Source organism: Cervus elaphus, chromosome 15 (assembly GCF_910594005.1).
Source record: "Cervus elaphus chromosome 15, mCerEla1.1, whole genome shotgun sequence".
In the NCBI taxonomy this organism is placed as follows: domain Eukaryota; kingdom Metazoa; phylum Chordata; class Mammalia; order Artiodactyla; family Cervidae; genus Cervus; species Cervus elaphus.
This window is the reverse complement of record NC_057829.1, coordinates 19,657,351-19,678,401: the sequence shown is the minus strand read 5'-3', so window position 1 is coordinate 19,678,401 and position 21,051 is coordinate 19,657,351. Positions and strand designations below refer to the sequence as shown.

At 39.2% G+C, this 21,051-nt stretch overlaps 1 protein-coding gene across 1 annotated transcript in view; it reads right to left on the bottom strand.

The window, feature by feature from the left end:
* REEP3 (receptor accessory protein 3) overlaps positions 1-21,051 on the bottom strand; it is a 98,539-nt gene that overhangs the window by 22,150 nt on the left and 55,338 nt on the right. The window contains exon 3 of the mRNA XM_043927025.1: positions 972-1,048. Coding sequence (XP_043782960.1) covers positions 972-1,048 — 77 coding nt within the window. The remainder of the gene's footprint in view (positions 1-971; positions 1,049-21,051) is intronic.

Sequence of the window (21,051 nt, the reverse complement as noted above, 5' to 3'; positions counted from 1 at the left end):
GCCTGGGTAAAGAAGAAAAGAGGAGTGTTGTTGGGCTGATTTAAGTTGGGGGTTTGTGCAGTAAGGGTGGTTGAAGATAGTGGCGAGGTAGTAAAAGTTTAGAGTTTGAAAAAACGACTTCTCCAAGTGATGGCAAGGTACAGCTGGAAATACACTACTGAAATATGGCTCAAGGAGATTGAGGTTGTTCCACTAAGTATGACTTCTCAGTAAAATGTTCGATCCTTGAGGTTAGAAACATGTTTCAATCCTGCTTCATGCTGTTTGGAATAGGGCAGTCAAGGAGCTGTGTTGGGAGCGTGTGGTGGCCATGTGGACTTGATGTCATCCAGTTTGAATGTTTGTGGATGACAATTTTAAGGACGGGAGGGAAGTGCTAAAAGCAGAAGCAAAATGGGAGTTTGCTTAGGAAATATTAATAAAGAAAAAATAGTCTGTAGTCACCAGTGTGGAAAAAAGATGACAACCATGTTTTCTCTGTTCCGAGATCCTGGGAGGTGTGTGGGAGGAGGGCGGGAGGAAGTGGCATGTGGGCGGGAGGATGAACTGCCTATACGTGGGGGATTCCATAAGGAAGGTGATGTCCTTGTGGGGAAACCAGGTAAAGGAAATGATACAAGGGATAATCGGGTAGACTGATGAAATTCATTTAGTTAGGGATGGACTTCCTTGGTGGTCCAGTGGTTAAGAATCCTCCTTGCACTGCAGGGGCATGAGTTTGATCCCTGTTTGGGGAACTAAGATCCCACCCACATGTCGCAGAACAACGAAGTCTGCGCGTCACAAGGAAAGATGCCCCGCGATGCAACAAAGATCTCACATGCTGCAACTAAGACATGACATAGCCAAACAAATAAAATTTTAAAAAATTTATTAAAAAAATTCTCTTAGTTAACAGCAAGAGCAGGATAAGAACTCAGGACACCAGATAAGAGTCTACATTATGGACATTTCTCAATGCTAGAACTTACCAAGCTACTGTTTGATCTGCTATTGTTTCAATTACAGTATACAGGGCAAAGACAATCCAGTACATCATCCATCGAACCTGCAAATAATAAAAATACTTATGAAATAATAGACCAACATTATTTGTGACTCTGAATAGTCATATATATCATACATAGTATGCTGGATTAAATGAAGAAGGCGATGGTTTAATTCCCAACAGGTTTTACGCCTGACTTCCTCATATCACCACATCAGTTGTCCTGGGATACAAGAAATGAACGATAACAAACCTCTAGGCTTAATACAGTATAATGCAGGAACCTAAATGAAAAAATAGGACATATTTTTCTTAACTAGAGGAAAATTCTTTAAAAGATCTTATTACATGCTTCCTTATGAAGACTATTAACTGTTTAATTATTATAGAAACCATATAGTATGATATGACCACATTTAATCTTTATTAGTCTTTTAAATCTTGCATTCCTTATTTCTCAATATATCAGTCTTTGGAAACCAAAGACTGATCCTGGATTTGTTACATCCATAATGCTAGTCACCCACTTTGAAAGTCTAAGGTTAGTATCTCCTTCCTCCTCCCCTAAATGTAAGCCTGTAATCTTTTACATATCCTTTTCCTTCTTCTTCTCTAATACTGTAAGAGTCGATGCAATAGACCAAATATTTGTGTTCCCTCAAAATTCGTATTTTGAAATCCTAACCCCAAATGTGGAGGTTATTAGATCATGAGTCCTCACGAATGTGATTGGTGACACAGCAAAAAGACGGCCATCTATCAACCAGGAAGAGGGCCTGCATCAAACGCAGAATCTACCCGCATTTTGATCTTAGACATCTTAGCCTCCTGAACTGTGAGAATAAATTTCTGTTGTTTATAAACTAGTCTGTCTATGTTATAGCAGTCTGAATGGACTAAGAGAGTAATTCCGGATATTTTTACCTCTTGTCTGGACTAGAGCATCCTATAAGGTCCCTGAGACTCTGTGTCTCTGTAGCAATCCTTCTCACAGAATGGTGCCATATTCATTTTTCTTGAACTCATTCTCACAAATTTATACCTTTCCACCTCCCTAAGCATACAGACTCTTTTATCACTCACATAGGTTGGATTTTCATTAAGGGTTAAAATCTCTGCTTTCTCAATAATATAATTATAGCTAACACAAAAAATCATGCCGACTATAGGCCAGAGACTGTGCTAAGAGCATCACATATATTAATTCACTTATCCCCCACAACATTTATACATAAGTATATAACTATCAGGAACTGGTGGCACAGAGGGGTAAAATGACTTATTCAAGTTCATTTAGCTAGAATTTGAATCCAGGCTGCCTGGCTCTCGAATTGATGCTGTTATCCAATTTTACCATGTACAGAAAGGAATGTGAGGAATTGCTGAACGTGAGGTCCAAGAATAACCACTACTTCCCTATTCTCATCACAATAAGTTGACAAAAAAAAAAATTAGGTCTCTATAATTAGTTAAAAAACTGACCTATTTAGTTTTAATACAGATGCTTCTTTGGGTATTTTATAAATATGAAACTATAACTCAGGTAGCTTTAACAGTTTTCTGTTTGGACAAATCAATTAACAGCCATGAATAACTTCTGAAACAATGTGTTGTGACATATGAAGAGTAATTTACCTTGTGTGTATGTGTGTGTGTGTGTGTACTTGCTCAGTCGTGTCTGATTTGTTGTGACCCCACAGACTGTAGCCTGCCAGGCTCCTCTGTCCATGGGATTTCCCAGGCAAGACTACTGGAGTGGGTTCCCATTTCCTTCTTTAGGGGATCTTCCCAACCCAGGGGTTGAACCCGTGTCTCTTGCACTGCAGGCAGACACTTTACCACTGAGCCACCTGGGAAGCCCAATTTACTTCACTTAAGAGCTTAATAAACTGCCCAAAGCAAATAGCACATTGCCGCTGCTGCTGCTGCTAAGTCACTTCAGTCGTGTCTGACTCTGTGCGACCCCAGAGACGGCAGCCCACCAGGCTCCCCCGTCCCCCGGATTCTCCAGGCAAGAACACTGGAGTGGGTTGCCATTTCCTTCTCCAAAATAGCACATTATCTACATTTAAAATACAATGAAACCAATTTATGATTATCATCTCAAATTTTAAAAAAGAGTTAGACTAAATATTCTCTTCAGTTTTTCACTTTTCATGAGTTACTTTACTCCCTCACTGCTGCCAATTCCAAGCTTTTTGTCCCAGTATGGAGATTTTTATCCAGGGTTAAAATCCTGTGTGTTTTCTCTTGCTGCCTCCCCTTCTTTTAAAAGCAAAGTGAAGCTCTCACACAAGTTCATTCATTTAGCCTTTCCAAATCAAATATTAATTTAGTACTTTTACCTTTCAACTGTATTCACAAGGTTATCCTCTCAAAGAGAAATGAAAGCGAAAAACCTGGAAACAAAACAGTGTACTTTTATAGGGCTAGAAGGGACCCTGGAGGTGATCAAGTTTTTTTGAACTAAACAAGTCTTTATTGAAAACAACTACAAAAAAACACACACCCTGCTCTTGTTGGTCCTTCCACTCTACTCACTGTAGGGCTCTTGAGGAGACTCTAAGAAATCCCAGTGCTCCATGGGGCAGAGTTCAAAAATAAATAACACAGCAAACTCCTCTCCTTTTACTGAGGGCCAAAATAAGTAAGTTGTGCAAGAGGCTGAGCTGGGAAATGGGCACAGGGCCATAGTCTACAATGAAGCCAGAAAAGGCAGATTTTCAAACAAGAGGTTGCTGTCAGATCAATCTTTTCATTTCTCCCCCTCTCCCTCTTGCACTCAACACGAGGATTTCAGTGTAAACCTTACCACCTTCTTTCCTGGGAAAGTGGCAGCTTAAGTTAACTGGTCTTCTGGAAGTTTAGGAAACTTTCAGAAAAATAAATGACTTAAGTCAATGCTTGTTATTTTTTCATTATTTCATATTTTCACCATTTTACTATTTCACATTATGGCTGTGATCTTCGAAATGGATAAGAATGAAAAACAACACTCCACAAACAGTCATAATTTACCTGACAGAGTTGAATAGAGGTGAAAGGAACTGTACGGGTAGTTAATGCTTGGTGATACTCCCTGAGATACTAGTTCTCAAATAGACTTGAGCTGCTAGAGTCCCATACATTCCAAAAGCACCCTGACTTCAGTGAAGTCAAGTACTTGTTCAGTTTTCAAATTCATTTTATTTATTTTTATTTGTTAATTTTTGGCTGTGCCAGGTATTAGCTCTGCCATGTGATCTCTTAGCTGCAGAGTGTGGGATCTAGTTCCTTGACCAGGATAGAACCTGTGCCCCCTGCATTGATAGCGCAGAGTCTTAGCCACTGGATCATCAGAGCAGTTCCTTAAATTCATTTTAAAACCCACCAGATATATAAGTTTTTTCACATATATAACATTTATCTTAAAAAAAAGACTATATTTATTTAGGTTGTGAGAATGTTAAATGATGCCAAAAATTTAAAAAGGAGAAGAGAAAGAAGGCTCTGTTTTTTTAGTTAAAAAACAATAACAAACTATACAATTAATAGTGTATTCCTAGTCATTTTCCTGAGGTATTGGCTCAATTTTATATAAGCAAAACTCCATGGTTCTAATTTATCTTTAACAACTATATTCTTTGACAATCTACTCATAAATTTATGTATTTTTTTGTTTTCCTTGTTAGAAATATGGACCTTAAACTATAGTTGAATTGAGGTAATAATTAAATGAGTGCAGTGAGTGTGTGTTATTGAATGTGAGCAAGTATAAAGAAAGTTAACCTTGAAAAGATATTGCTTTCTTTTTCCTATTAATGGATTTGGTTGGGATTTTACACCAAATGATTACTCAGCAAACCTTTTATTAAAACTATACCTCAAGGCTGTTCAGCCTACTCTTTAAGGTCTAGCCAAAAGAAAATAACAGAATGAAGTCAAGGTCAAAAAGAAAGGAAGAAAGAAAAGAGCAAGACACAAAATGATAATTAAAAATATGTTAAGGTAAAATATTCTTTAGATGGACAGAAAACATCAGTAACAAAATGTAGTACTAAAACCAAAAAACTGGTAGGAAAACAATGCAAACTGATAATCTCATGATTGTATATAACCAAATCTAATAGAAATAAATGCTATTAAAATGTTATGCAAATAAAAGTCAGTAACTTAACAGGCAGCTGTAATATATCATAATCCACCTTTAAAGTTACAGGAAAAAAAATTTATGTTCTTAAGAAAGTGGGAACAAATTCAATTTCTTTCCAGTTCAGAAACAATTGGTAAAATCAACATACCAGTGTTTAGATATCTTCATGAGAACAATGAATAAGAAAGCTACTCAAAAAATTCACAAACAAATGGTGGAGAGAGTGTGGCGAGAAGGGAACCCTCTTACACTGTTGGTGGGAATGTAAATTGGTACAGCCACTATGGAGAAGAGTATGGAGGTTCCTTAAAAAACTAAAAATAGAGCTACCATATGACCCCGCAATCCCACTCCTGGCATATATCCAGAGAAAAATATGATCCAAAGGGATACATGCACCCCAGTGTTCACTGCTGCACTGTTTACAACAGTGAAGACGCGGGAGCAAATGAAATGTCCATCGGCAGAGGAATGGATAAAGATGCAGTACAAACATACTCAGCCATTACAAAGGATGAGACAATGCCATCTGCCGCAACATGGAGGGACCTAGAGAGTGTCACCCTGAGTGAGTCAGTCAGACAGAGGAGGAGAACTGCCCTATGACCTCCCTCATATGTGGACTCTAGAAAGAAATGATACAAATGAACTTAATTATAACATAGAAAGAGACTCACAGACTTAGAAGACAAACTTAGGGTTGCCGGGGCTGGCGGGGGGGAAGGGATAATTAGGGAGTTTGGGAAGGTCATGTACAAATTGCTATATTTAAAATGGATAACCAACAAGGGCATACTGTATAGAAAAAAAAAAAAAGAAGAAGAAGAAAGCTTTTTCTTTACTCGACTCAAAAAGCTTTACTCAACTTTTTGTTAAAAGTCTTTTTGACCCCAGGGAATTGAATTATCCAACGAGGTGGAGCTTATGAGCACTAAGATGGATACACACACACACACACACACACATATCCTACTTTTGATTCATCTTTCAAATAAAATATAATGTAGACAATTCCTAAGGACTCAGGTGTGATCATTACATAGAAAACTCATTGATACAGCTATAATAAGCTCTACCTACTTCACGTCATGGGACTAGAAACAGGAATATAACAGCTTCTGTCCTCAAGGATTGAACATTTTACTGGAGAGAAAAACAAGTAAATAACAGTGATAAACAAAATGTTCTGCTGTTTTTACTGCATTAGACGCCCTAGTTCCCAGTATGAATCAAGAGCACAAGAGTTTGAGGAAAGCTTATTAAAGGGACTATTTATATAGTTGTGGGCGAAGTTCAAGAAAACCAATAAAGAATAGTGGTTCACCCTTGAGCTGGCAACTGCAGGAACCAGCATTACTCGCCTGGTGTGAAGACGGGTGGACAAGGACAGGTTTCCTGGCATCCACACAGGGTAACCATCAAGGTGTGGTCGCAGGTGGACACTCACAGCAACCTCTGGTGGCAGGGAGGAAGCCGGGAAAACTGTACTCTGACCTCATGCTCACCCAGACTTCGGATTTTCCGCAGGAGTCTCTCATGAGCCAAACCCAAAGGGAAGTCAGAAATGATGCAACCTGTATGGCTCAGCCTCCCGGGCCCTAAAGCAAGGCAAAGAAAGGTGGAACGTGGAGGAGAAACTCCGCTGGAGGGGCAGGTGGTAGGTCCCAGCACTATACAGCCTGTCAACTCTTAGAAATATATCAGCAATCAAAATCATTCCTTGCCACTTTCACAGACACCTCACCAATCCAGATGATGATCAGCTCTGTCCAGATTATTCTCACAGTGTCTTAAGTGATCATTCTGCTTTTCTGGCTCTTTTTGCGTACATCACTCAGAGTTTCTCCTTAAAGAGCAGGTCATTGTCATTGTTCAGTCACTAAGTCGTGTTCAACTCTTTGTGAACCCATGACCGGCGGCACGCCAGGCTTCCCTGTCCTTTACCACCTCCTGGAGTTTGCTCAAATTCATGTCCATTGAGTCGATGATGCCATCCAACCATTTCATCCTCTGTCACCCCCTTCTCCTCCTGTCCTCAATCTTCCCCAGCTTCAGGGTCTTTTCTAATGAGCTGGCTCATCACATCAGGCGGCCAAAATATTGGAGCTTTAGCTTCAGCATCCATCCTTCCCATGAATATTCAGGACTGATTTCCTTTAGGATGGACTGATTTGATCTCCTAGCTGTCCAAGGGACTCTCAAGAGTCTTCTCCAACACCACAGTTCAAAAGCATCAGTTCTTAGGTGCTCAGCCTTCTTCATGGCCCAACTCTCACATCTGGACATGACTACTGGACTATATGGTCATTCCTCTGCTGAAACTCCTCTGTTGGCCCCCATCAGAATTCTTACCTTGGCCTACCAGGCCCTGTGGTTCTGGCTCCAGCTGCCTCTCTGGCCTCATCTGCTCCGTCCCTCCTTCCCCTGTTCTGCTCCAGTCACATCAGGCCCTTTTACTATCCTTCCTGGGTGCAGATATGTTCCTGCCTCAGGGCCTTAGTACTTGCTGTTTCATTGTCTGAAATGCTCTTCCCTCAGTTATCCATGTGGATAGCTTTCTCACTTCCCTCAGGTCTCTGCTCAAATATTTATCTGAGAGCCCTTTCTTCACTACCCCGTTTAAAATAACAATGTCCTTCTAACTCCCTTTTCATGACTTATTTTTCTCTTTAGCACATATCACAGACACATCTAACAAATACTAAAATGTTTTCCTTGCCTTTCCTTACTAAAATGTAAATTCCAAGAGAACAAAGCTTTTATTTTGTTCTGCTCAACCCTCTGTGTCTGCAGAGAAGGAGCTCAATAAATGTATGAACTGTTGAATGAATATGAAACTACGCAGAGCTTAGTGTGTTCCTTTTTGTAAAGACTGCAAAACGCTTAGACAAGAAGGAAAGACAGGACAGTTGAATATAAAGGAGTCTTTTGAGGCCTGGTTTAAAAAGAAAAATGGGGAGAATAAAAAATAGCATGAGGCTAAATGAAAGCACGCTTATAGCCTCAAGGATTGAACATTTTACTGGAGAGATAATGAGATTCAAATTATGAGGAAGCAGGAATACTTAATGGGAACACGATCCTGTATGAGATAGACAAGGATAAGATGAGAAAGAAGAGTGAGATCAAGAAAGAAGCTGGGGTGCATCTTCCTCTGAGATAGAATCAAAAGGAGAGGGGCCATGTTGGGAAGAGGCTGGAGTGGTTCATAGGTGAGGACCTCTGTCTTTACTCTGCAGTAGGAGGGCAGGTCATCTTTAACGCTGGGGATGGTGGGAAGGAGAGTGGATTTCAAAAGAGTAGTGAAGGTTTACGAAATTTGTTTATATGGATGGAATAGGGATCTGCCTAGGGTAGAGATGGAATAGAATCTGTGACCAATGATGCCCTCGGCTTCTCTGGGTGTCAGAGAGAGGCTGCTACAATGAAAGGTGTAGGATGGTGAAACAGGACAGGGGTGGAGGTGACAGCTTGCTGTTCACAAAAAGGCAAATAACAGAGGCTGGCTGGGGAGTTGCCCAGCCGGAGCTGGTGCTTCTCGGTCCATTTCTGAAAGAGGTAGGGCCATGTGTCCACTTCCCGCCAGCAGAATATTAGCTGAGGATTTTGAGTGTATCTCCCCACAGGCTCTTCTCTCGTCCTGTGGCTAGGAGGGCAGGGAGCAGAGCAACCTTGGAATCTACATATTACAGATGGGCAGAGCCCCATTTCTTCTTACACGGTTGTTTGAGAAACATTTCTTGATGAAGTCAACACTAACCTGGACTGTTATGCTAAAGACAAATGTTTTTATATTCCCCCCACCACTGCATTTTTGTTTCAGCTTAAGAATCTGCATCCAATGCAGGAGATGCAAGAGATGTAGGTTCGATCCTTGGGTTGGGAAGATCCCCTGGAGTAGGAAATGGCAACCCACTTCAGTATTCTGGCTTGGGAAATTCCATGGACAGAGGAGCCTGGCGGGCTACAGTCCAAGGGTTGCAAAGAGTCAGACATGATTGAGTGAGCAACTTACCTGCTTACTTATAATTACAGCAGTTTAGCCTACCCTAATGTAAAAGGTTATCATCTAACTTCTGTGGGAACTGAAAGAACCATGGTTCCAGAATTAGGTGGACATCAGTCACAGGGCTGTTGGCTGCCACCTGTGACACCGCTAATGCCCTGGTTGGCTCTGCTGGATGCTGCCACCACAATGACCTGGAAATGGAGGAGAGAAGCATCATTTTAAGAAACTCTGCCTGAGATATCCTCAGGGGACTCTCAGAAATATTGGGGGGAATTCTCCTAGTGGTCCAGTGGCTAAGACTCTGAGCACCTAATGCAGGGGGCTCGGGTTCGATCCCTGCATGAAGAACTAGACCCCACATACTTCAGTTAAGACCTGGGGCAGCCAAAAAGAAGAAACCGGAAGATAGGTAAGAACGATGCTCTCATGCAGCAGACGGGGGCAAAGCCAGAGAAATAATATTTTAAATTATTTTCATTATCCTTTGGCTAGTGTGGCCTCTACCTGTATAAATTTGTTATTGTCTGTAATGTCAGTACATGTGACTTACAGAAATCCCTTGGTACTTTCAGTTGGCCAAGAAATCAGATACAGACGCTCATTAGAAATACACATAAAGTTTAAAATAATTATATTCTGAGTGGTAAGCCAAAATATTCAGAGTAAAATGCATAAAAGTCAGTGGGAAGACTACATGAAAAACAGTTGTTCAATGGCCTATTTTGCTGACTTTGGTTTTGTTTTCCCAAGAGCATACCTAATGACTATTACAGTACCAAGCACAAAATAAATGTTAAGAAATATTTATTAAATTATTAGTGACCTGGGCTAACTTATGAACAATAATATAATTTCCTTCTTTTTCCTAATTATTTTGTAATAAAGTTCTTTGGAAGTGGTCACAATAAAGTGGCAATCATTTATCAATATTGGGACACACTTTCTTCACCATATTTTTCATAACTAGAGAAATGTGATGGATGTTTTTTAAAAATAAAATATTTGCAAATAAAAATTACCCAAATGAAATGTTAAAATCGTTTAAATATCAAAATAAATTTATTTTCTAAGAAAATATACTCTTACAGTTAGGCAAGTTCTTTCTAAAACGGAGTCATCTATGATATAAAACCACAGTATCTAAAATTACATTCTGGTTTATACAGTGCATGGATTAGATTATCCTACTTAACAAGCCAGTACTTGCTTTATTACTCACAATCCAGAAGGCTTTTGTAAGACTTAGCATTTCACAAACCCAGACAGTCATGTGATAGCGTTCTTGCTTTACTCTCCCAAAGGAATTAGGATATTTTAAGCCTGAGTGAATACTGTAAAATGAATGTACTCATAGGCTAAATTTACTATCAAAAGACCATGCTCCATTTAATAGGTATGCATTTACCTATTCCTGATGCCAAAAGAAAAGTAGGCCTCATTTCATGGTTTTTAAACATTTTTCAACAAAACATGTTTTTATGATTCAATATTCTGAGACAGAATTTGCAATGCAATTGATTTAGATCCCAGGACAAACAAATAAAGCAAACAAAAAGTGAACTATAACTGTAAAATAATCCTCCTGATTTCCATCACAGAAGTTGAGAGCAATGCACTGGTATATTTATATTGGGGAATATCATGTTCTCATGTGAGGCACATTGCTGTACATTCACAAGAGTTATGGAGAATTGTGGTGAGGGCATGTTAATTCAAAGGCATCTTTCTCAAATTGTATCTTTACATAACTTATTCTTGCTATGCTATGAGCACTGTGGTATTATGATAATAACGACATTGACAATAATGTATGTTAAATGATATTTGTTGTTCAGTTGCCTGGTCATGTCTGACTCTGAGACCCCCATGGACTACAGCAGGTCAGGCCTCCCTGTCCCTTGCCATCTCCTGGAGCCTGCCCAAGTTCATGTCCATTGCTTCGGTGATACCATCCAGCCATCTCATCCTCTCCTTCTGCTTTCAATCTTTCTCAGCATCAGGTCTTTTCCAATGAGTCAGTTGTTGCCATCAGGTGGCCAAATTATTGGAGCCCCAATTTCAGCATCAGTCCTTCCAATGAGTATTCAGGGTTGATTTCCTTCGAGATTGACTGGTTTGATCTCCTTGCACCACAGTTCAAAAGCATCAATTCTCTGGTGCTATGTGCTACGCCCTCTTTAAGGTCAGGCTCTCACAACCACACGTGACCACTGGGAAGATCAAAGCTTGGCTGCGCAGGACCTTTGCTGCACTTTGCCATCAAGTGATGTCTTTGCTTTTTAACACCCTGTCTAGGTTTGTCAGAGCTTTCCTGCCAAGAAGCAATCGTCTTCTAATCTCATGACTGCAGTCACCATCTGCAATGGTTTTAGAGCCCAAGCAGCAGAAATCTGTTGCTGCTTCTACCTTTTCCCTTCTATTTGCCATGAACTGATGGGGCTGGATGCTTTGATCTTAGTTTTTTTAATACTGAATTTTAAGCCAGCCTTTTCACTCTCCTTCACCCTCATCAAGGGGTTCTTTAATTCCTCTAGTTCCTCTTCACTTTCTGCCATTAGAGTGGTATCATCCGCATATCTGAAGTAGTTGATGTTTCTCCCACCAATCTTGATTCCAGCTTGTGATTCATCCAGACTGGCATTTCTCACGATGTGCTCAGCATATTAGTTAAATAAACAGGGTGACAATAAGCAGCCTTGTGGTTTAGTTGTACTTGTGCAAGTACAACTAAATTGTACATGCACAACAACACAAAAGATATGTTAACTTGACACATATTACTCAGGGCCTATTACAAACAAAATGCTTTGACATGATATAGTCACAAACCTGGATGCCAAGGCATTCCTATGCAGAAGAAGTTTTCATGGGAGGGATGAGTGAAAGAAGACATATAAATGGATAATAAGTGATTACCAGCACAATGTTTGATCCAACATACAGCTAGTAATATTTTAATATACTATGTATTATTCATTTGCCTTGTATGAATGACATTTTTTCATTTCCAAAGGAAAGTCTTCCTAAAGGAAAAGGAGAGCCTCCACCCCCTCCAAAGGTCATATATACTCTTTGTGCATACATAACCTACTTTCCCTTGCAGTGTATCTCGGTAAAGGTTTGCATAACATCTGCCTCTGCCTTTTGACTATTACAACCAATGTTGTTGCCGTTCAGTTGCTAAGTTGTGTCCGACTCTTTGCCACCCCAGGGACTGCAGCATGCCAGGCTCCCCTGTCCTCCTTTATCTCCCAGAGGTGGCTCAGATTTGTGTCGATTGAGTCGACGATGCTATCCAACTATCTCATCCTCTGTTGCCCCCCTTCTCCTCCTGCCTTCAATCATTCCCAGCTTCAGGGTCTTTTCCAAAGAGTTGGCTTGTCACATCAGGCAGCCAAAGTATTGGAGCTTCAGCTTCAGCATGTGACCTTCCAATGAATATTCAGGACTGATTTCCTTTAAGGTTGATTGCTTTGATCTCCTTGCAGTCCAAGGGACTCTCAAGAGTCTTCTTAACAACCAATAGGGACTGACACTGTCTTGTTCATCGTCATGTTACTAGGACCTAGCCATCCCTGTACCTAATAAACCAAACACACAGGAAGGCTTTTACTGACAGTTTCTTAATGTTAAGGTCTGAATTGATGAACAATTCAAACAAATAACTCTAGACTGCAAAAAGGAATTCATAACATATAACATAGTCTATTTTATCAAAGTTGTTATCAAAGTTATCAGATATTAACAAACTTTTCAGTGTCTCTTAATTTCAGATTATTTGAATCATAGGCAATTAATGCCAGTTTTTCAGAAAAAATGAAAAATTACATATGCCTAATGATTTCAATTATAACCACACTAAGTAAATCCAGAGCATAAAATGCTAAAATATGCTTCACTGGAAAAAAAAAATATCCTTGCTGAGTCTGAAAAGAAATAAACACTGCTGAATTTCAGACCACCCAAAGAGAACTTTATTTTCTGACCATTAGTTATTCCCTCAAGTCAGCTCATCCAAAAGATTCATTCTACATCACTTTCAGAGACAACAGAGAGAACTTCTAATAGAGATTTCTTTAGAAACAGGATCGAGTTGAAAAGGTTTCTCTTGTTTCAGTGACATTATGCAATAATTTGGTTATTTCATAATGATTTTTCCCCATTAAAAACAAAGAGGAACAAAATGTGAGAAATCAAATAGAAAAACGCCCTTTTTTATCCAACCCAGATGGCTCAATTATGGGATTTTTCCCAGAGCTGTGCCAAGTTAGAAGCATGCTTGAAAATAAGCTAGTTGAAGTTCAATCCACAGTGAATAGAGACATTGGTTGAAAATACTTTTTTCTTAAAAAAGAGGGGGCATGTGTTGGGGGGTAAGTATGGTAGACTAGGGTTGATTTGCGTTTCCCTGGCTTTGGGGTGCTTCCTCCCTCACGGCCCCACTGTCTTAACTTTCTATAGCTTGCCAGGAACTAGGATGTTTGGGAGTCAGTTATATTAATACTTTCAGATGCTGAACTTGCATCATGGTTTACCTGCAGTTTCCAGACATCACTGCCAAAGACCTCACAGAATATCCTGTTGTTTTGAGGAGGAAAATCTCATATTATACAGATGTATTTGGTGTTAAAATGAATTAAAATGGGGCAGACTGCAACTAGAAATGATACTCTTTCACAAGATTACCCTGGCTTTTCCTCAATGCTCTTGAGTCACAGAAGCCCCATGTATCTCATCCCTGATCCCAAGTAAGTTTGAGGAACTTGAGAGAAGGAAAAAACACAGAAATGTTTAAAAGCTAGATGATAATTAATTTAAAAGGAGTGTTGAAAAGAAGATAAAAAAGCAGGAACTGCTATGGGAATTGCTCCCAGGAGCAGAATTTAAGAAGGAATGACCTCTTAGTACAAAATAACTCTTTGCATCCACACTGGCTGATAATTCGCACTTCACTTTTTCTATTATTTGAAGTCCTATTGATTCATTTGGAATAATAAATATTTGTTAGAGATACAATTCACTTTTAATAGAACCGCACAGAATTTCTCATGGATTTTAGCATGGGACAGAGCCTATGCAGATAGAAAGGAGTAAACTGGGTTAAATGGCCATCCTAATTGTCATGCTTCCACACTAAATTGCCATCTTACCTTCTTTATTCCTTCAGTGTTCTCAAAGTCCTGGGCCACTGCATTTCTAACTTGAGGCATTCCCAACAGCTGGCACGACTTCTTAGGCACCTAGGTCCCCTAGTTTCTCATGAATCTTTACACGATCAATTACACCTTGCTATTTCCACACGTGAACTAATATAGCCACTGAAAGGTATACTCTTTTTTCCAGATGACCGGCAAGATTATGACTAACACAGTAGAAGAAAACTTTCCTTCTTCAAGTGAAAGATACCACTTTCTTTATACAAGCTGTAGCTTTATAGGCTCAATAGCATATGTCAAACATACAATAATCATTCAAACAGTAAGAAGCTGCCTAAATACTACATGGGAAAACAGCATCTTCTCGAGAAGCAAAGACTGGAAGAACAAAAAAAAAACCTCTAGGAAGAATACATCTGTCATGACTGACAGTGAGTCTGTGCTATCAAATTATTTTCCTTCAAAAGCATGTGCAGTCAGCCTCACATAGAGAACTGAGGTTCACATTTGAGTGAAGAGACAGAGGCAAGTTACAGGGCCTGGGATACTTGGGGGATGGGGCGGATGGATGTGTATAGTGGGCAGGACAGGATGATCACTGTGAGTAAACACAGTGAGGGGAACAAAAAGGTGGGAGGGAAGGTACAGGAAGAAAGGCGGATGATTCCAAAGAGAAACTTCCTTGATGTAGAAATGTCATGTATGGAAACTAGGAGAACACCCTTACCCCCCAATAGTATATGCTTAACTTCATTAAAACATTATTCTTGGGGACTTTCCAGTGGTTAAGTGGTCCAGTGGTTAAGACTCTGAGCTTCCACTGCAGGGGGTGCAGATTTGCTCCCTGGTCAAACTAAGATCCCATGTGCCACACAGTGTGACCAGAAATTTTGTTTTAATTTTTTTAATAATATATTCCAAGTTGTTAGTCCATTTACATACAGATGTTTCTAAAGTAATCTATTTGTTATGTTGTGCCCCTCTGCCTAAAATAAACTTATACTAAAAAAAGCACAATGTGGTAATTATTCACTTTTCAGAATATAGTAAGATACCTCTCTTAGCAATGCTTTCCAGTTTGGCTGTGGATAAGAATTACTTGGGGATTAAAAGCAATTATGCAGATTCTGAGGCTCCATCATCTCAGGGAAGAGAGAGGGCAGCAGGGTGTTTAGAAGGCAAGCTCTGTGAATTTGTAACGTATAAGCAGAGCTGAGAACATGCACAAAATTCTTGCTACCTGAACTGTGGTGTGCAGACCAGCAGCACTGGCAGCAACTGGGCGCCTGCTGGAAACGCAGAATCTCAAGCCCAGGCCAGAACTACTTGATTAGAATCTGCATTGTAAACAAGATCCCAGGGAGATTCCAGTGTTCCTCAAAGTGTGACAAGGACTGCGGTGGGAGGTGCCCTGTGTTTTTTCTGAAAATACCAGTTAGAAGGAGGTGGTATCATTCATGAAGAAAATGTAAAAACAGCCTTGGGTTTGGAAGCAAGATGAACTCAGTTTGAGAATTTGTTCACTATAAACAATTAAAATACACCCTTGTTTTCATAACACTGTTTAGACACATCATCATTTTTTTAAAAAAGAACCTCAAAAAATAGAAGGAACTGAGCCGTTAGCCCACTTCTCAGAGGCACTGTTTCTGGCTATCAGTTGAAAAGATAAAAGCTTTGAGTAAACTACCCAGGGTACGGCAGCCTATAGGCTCTTCTGCCCAGAAGTCCCATGCAGGATGTCCCATTCTAGGGTCCAGAGCTATCTGGACACAGACCACTGGATGGAAACCCTCTCCCTGCCCAAGGTGGAAGTGCCCTTAGATTTTTCTCCCTAAGAGTATGTCTAAACCTGCTTCCTACAGAGAAAGTAAGAACATTGATGGGCAGGTTGAAATTATATTCAAACATCACATCATTGGCAAAAACGTCCTCAGTTGGCTCTAATAATTTATTCTGACAATCTTTTAAAGAAAGAATATAATGCAATAACATTGAAGTGTTAAACCTTCATTTAAAAGATGCTGTTGCAAACCTTTGAAAGTTAATATAATATTTTCAAATAAAATTACTTAACTCCATCTATTTCTGTGACTTTTCAAGACCTTTTGATGAATTTTTCAATTTTACTTGCAGAGTTTGAATCTGTGGTTAAGAAGAGTGATCAGTCTATATAATTCTATATATCTTAAATTTTTGTAGTTATTAAAAAATCTTCAATCTTTTTACAATCTATTATATTTCTGAAGTAACATACCACTTGTGAGCTTTTAAAATTACATGAGGTTTTCTGACAGATTTTATTTTTCTTACTTAGCTAAAGTCTTCAGGAACAGCTCTAGCTTTTATATTTTTAGGAGGACCTTTCACAGCGTGATGGCAATCTGGCTGACAATATGATGATTATAGCTGTAGCTGGTGAAGCACTATATTACTGAAGTTACATAATGGAAAGATGATGTACATATGTGAACACTCCAAAGGTAGATCCTGGTATTCTGTGAAAGAGGAAACCTCTCTGCTTAAATAATATAAACTCTAGCTAAGAAGGAAAAGGAAAGATTAGGGCTTCCCTGGTGGCTCAGTGGTAAATCATCTGCTTGTAATGCAGGAGATATGGGTTCGATCCCTGGTTTGGGAAGATCCTCTTGGAGCAGGGAATGGCAACCCACTCTACTATTCTTGCCTGGAGAATTCCATGGACAGAGGAGCCTGGCAGGCTATATACTCCATGGGGTTGCAAAGAGTTGGACACGACTGAGCTATTAACACTTTTTTTCACTTTTTCAGGTATGTCTTACATTATTAGAAAACATTCCATCTTTAAATAAAAAAAATTTACTCTAAAATTATAGGAAGAACTATGTTAGGCATTCATTTAAAGCCCCCCATTCTTTAATTTTCTGTCACTTAAACCCTGTCCTATTTATTTTGTCAATTCTTTTTCTACTCTCCTCTTCACCTTTTGTTAGATTTACTCAAGGAAACAACTCTTAGAAATATTGTAATTCTCTTGATTTTGTTTTTATTTTACTTCTGCATTTTTATTGCTTTATTTATCCTACTTTCTTTACAGATTGCTTTAATTCTGATATTTTTGTTACTCTGTGAATCGAACGCTTCATTTTTCTTCCTGCTTGTTCAAAATAAAAGTGTTTACACTATTGCATTCGAGACTGTTAATATTCAAGAATATAAATTGTACTAAATATATTACTGCCATTTTTACTTTTGAATTTGCCTAGTACTGTACTTTTGAATTTCTCGTGTACTCAATTATTACTTCTCCCTTTTGGAACTTATTGGGGGGTTTTCTAGTAGTGAGGCTATGGTTTGTGAACAGATATGGGGGAGGCAGAACTGGCTGCTTCTGAACATGGTTTTCCTGCAGCAGGGAGGCTGCTGGCAGCTGAGTTTTTTGGTGTTTTTGGTTGCTGTAGCTTTTATGATTTTAAGCTGTTCCATCACTAGGGATTAGGGTGGAGGTGGCTAGGCCTCCCTCCAATTTACTATTTAACAACATTTCCTTTAATGGAAACAACAGTTTCTGTCCCTGATTTTTAAAATCTATTTCCATTGGCACTACAGTTGGTAAAATTCTTCCTAGATATTAGCAAAAGCCTGACTTAGCCTCTTAGGTTTAAATGTTACTGGGAGAATTTTTTTCTTTGTGTATGTTTTATGAAGCATTTGCATTGGACAGCTGTGGTTGCTAGCTCCATCTTAGCGTGAAAATTGTGGGAATGCTTTCATTTTACTTTGTAAAGGTCAAGGAGTACTCTAATTCACATTATTATATTTTAGCTGCCTTTTCTTTTTTTTTTGGCCTAAGATCATGCCCATACCCCCTGCAATGGAAGCCCAGAGTCCTAACCACTGGACCATCAGGAATTATCTACATTTTTAAAGTTTAGAAGGAATTGTGTTAGGCTTTTATTTAACCCCGATAATATAAATCTTAATTTAAATTTAACACCTGTTTCCTAAAGAGGATACACTGTAATGATCCTGAAGAAATTATTTTCAGAAGACATAAGAAAAAGTATGTCACTTGATGATTACAACAGGATCAATTACTTCAGGCAGTGAAATTACATACTAACATGCATTATATATAAAATAAGTAATCCCAACACAAAAAATTAAGTTTACAAAGCATACTCATCACCTACTTTAAGTAAATAAAGGTGGATTTACTTCATTAAAGAATAATGACCAACACAATATTGTAAAGCAATTATCCTCCAATTAAAAAAATTAATTTACATTAAAAAGGTAAATGGTAGAATATTAAAATGCATATCCAAACAGCTGAAATAAAAAATGTAAATAAATATTAAAAAAATAATGAACTATCCCAAGTGATTCTTTTTAACTGTCCCAAACAGAAACTGATTTTATCACAACTTGATTTGTGAACAACTATCTCAAGATAAGATACATGTGTATTCATTGCATGTCAGCTAAAATTACATTTTAAAATTGTTAAGGATTGAAAAAAATAATATGTATTACTATTTCAAACCTATCTCCTATGTGAACACATTTAAGAAACCAATGTTAATGGTAAAACAAGTATTATTTGATATGACAATATAAATCAACCACAAGTATCCCACTCCTAAAGTCAATTTGGAAATATGGGTAAACATAGTAGAATGAATGTGTGTGTGCGCTTAGTCGCTCAGTTGTGTCCAACTCTTTGCGATCCCAGAATGTACACATTTAATTGTATCCCCTTTACAAATGTCATTAAAGTAACAGTAAAGTGATTTTTCAGAAAGACTTAAGTCAGGAAGAATACAGAAGAGAGCATCAACATTTTTGGACCCAGGAAAGAAATGGATGAGTAGTAACTGAACCTGAAGAGCTGAGAAAACTGAGGAGCGGACAGTGGGAAAAAGTGAGAAGCAACCCAAGTTTACATTGAAGAGCTTCCAAAAGGTTAAAAAATTGGTAACACAATTCTTGGCCAAAAAATGACAAATGGAGGATCACTGTAGGGATACTGTGAGGAGCAGGGCAAACGAAGGATGGCTGCAAGGACACTGTGAGGGGCAGGTAGATCCTTGGATGACCTCCCACTCTAGCGTTCTGGTGACTCCCCTCCCTCCCCCTGAGGCTTATTCTCTGGAAAGAGTGATTGTTGGATTTGCAAATCTCTGGTGCAGTTGAGTAAGGCCAACAGGGATTAAGTAGCAGATTATAAATTGAGTATTTGAGGGCCCCAATCCTTGTTTTCCCACCAGAATGCCAGCAACCAAGTGCCTTTCAGACTGGAAGAGTCTTCTCTGTGAAGAATCTGCCTGGCACAAAAGAAAACACCTGAAGATATAGACACTGATAATTTTCTGAGGAAACGACTGTGATGGGTTGAGATGTGTCCCCCAGAAAGATATGCTGAAGTCTGTTATAGACTGTGTTCCCCTAAAATTTGCAAGCTGAAATGCTAACTAAACCCCAGAGTAATGGTATTTGGAGATAGAAACTTTAAGGAGGTGATGAAGATTAAAAAGGTCATAAGGATGAGGCCCCACTTCAAAGGATGGGGCTCCACTTCAATAAGTGGATGGGTCCCCACTTCATAAGAAGAGTAAGAGATCCTAGAGAAATCTCTCTCCCTGCATGCAGAGAGAAAAGGTCATACGAGGACACAGATAGAATGTCTATAAGCTACAAGGAGGTCTCCCCCAAAACCAACCCTAATGGCACCCTCATCTTGAACTTGCAGCCTACAGAACTGTGAGAAGAAACTTTATGTGGCCTGAGCGGTTCATTGTGTGGCATTTTGTTCCAGTAGCCAGGCAAGACTACTACAAAGTTCTAACCCTCAGAATGTGACCCCACTTGGAAACAGGGTCACTGAAGATATAATTAGTTGGGATGAGGTCATCTTGGGGTATGGTGAGCCCTTAATCCAATGTGACTGGTGTCTTTAAAAGGAGAAAAAAAAGAGACTCAGAGACAAAGACACAAGAGGGAGAGCATCATGGGATAACAGAGGCAGAGACTGAAGTGCTGCCCCTGAAAGGTAAGAATCGCTAAGGACTGCTTCTAGCCAACCACTGGAAGCTAGAAATAGGCAAGAAAGGGTTCTCGTCAACAGGTTTCAGAGGGAAAGTGGCCCTGCTCACGTGTTGGCCCCAGAACAGCAAGGCAATAAAATGCTATTGTTTTAAGACACTCAGTTTGTGGCACTTCCTTATGGCAGTCCTAGGAACAAATAAAATTGCCTAGTTAAATCACCTTGTAGTGAAGATTACATTCAGCAAGCCTCTTCATGGGTTCAGGACTTTGAATCAGCTTTTCATTATAATATTCAAATATGAGTAGGGAACTGAGGATCACCTAACTTTTGAAAAAATCATACATGAAAAACAGAGACCGAAATGTAGAAAGAACATGTCTAAAGAGCTATCATTCATATCGTCAGACAAAAGGGAAGCTATTTTAAACAAAGTCAGAATAGGACGCTATTGAAAAAGGAACATTCAGAGAATAAAAGAAACCATCGGAAATTAAAACACAGAAGAGAAGACAAGATTGAGGAACTCTACCATAAAATATAGCACACACACAAAAAAAGAGTTGGGAAAGAGAAGAAAAAAGATCAGAAAATTAGAGAATCAGTCCAAGTGGCTTTCTAACTGAATAAAAGGAACCTCAGATAAAACAATGGCACCCCAATCCAGTACTCTTGCCTGGAAAATCCCATGGACGGAGGAGCCTGGTAGGCTGCAGTCCATGGGGTCGCAGAGAGTCGTAC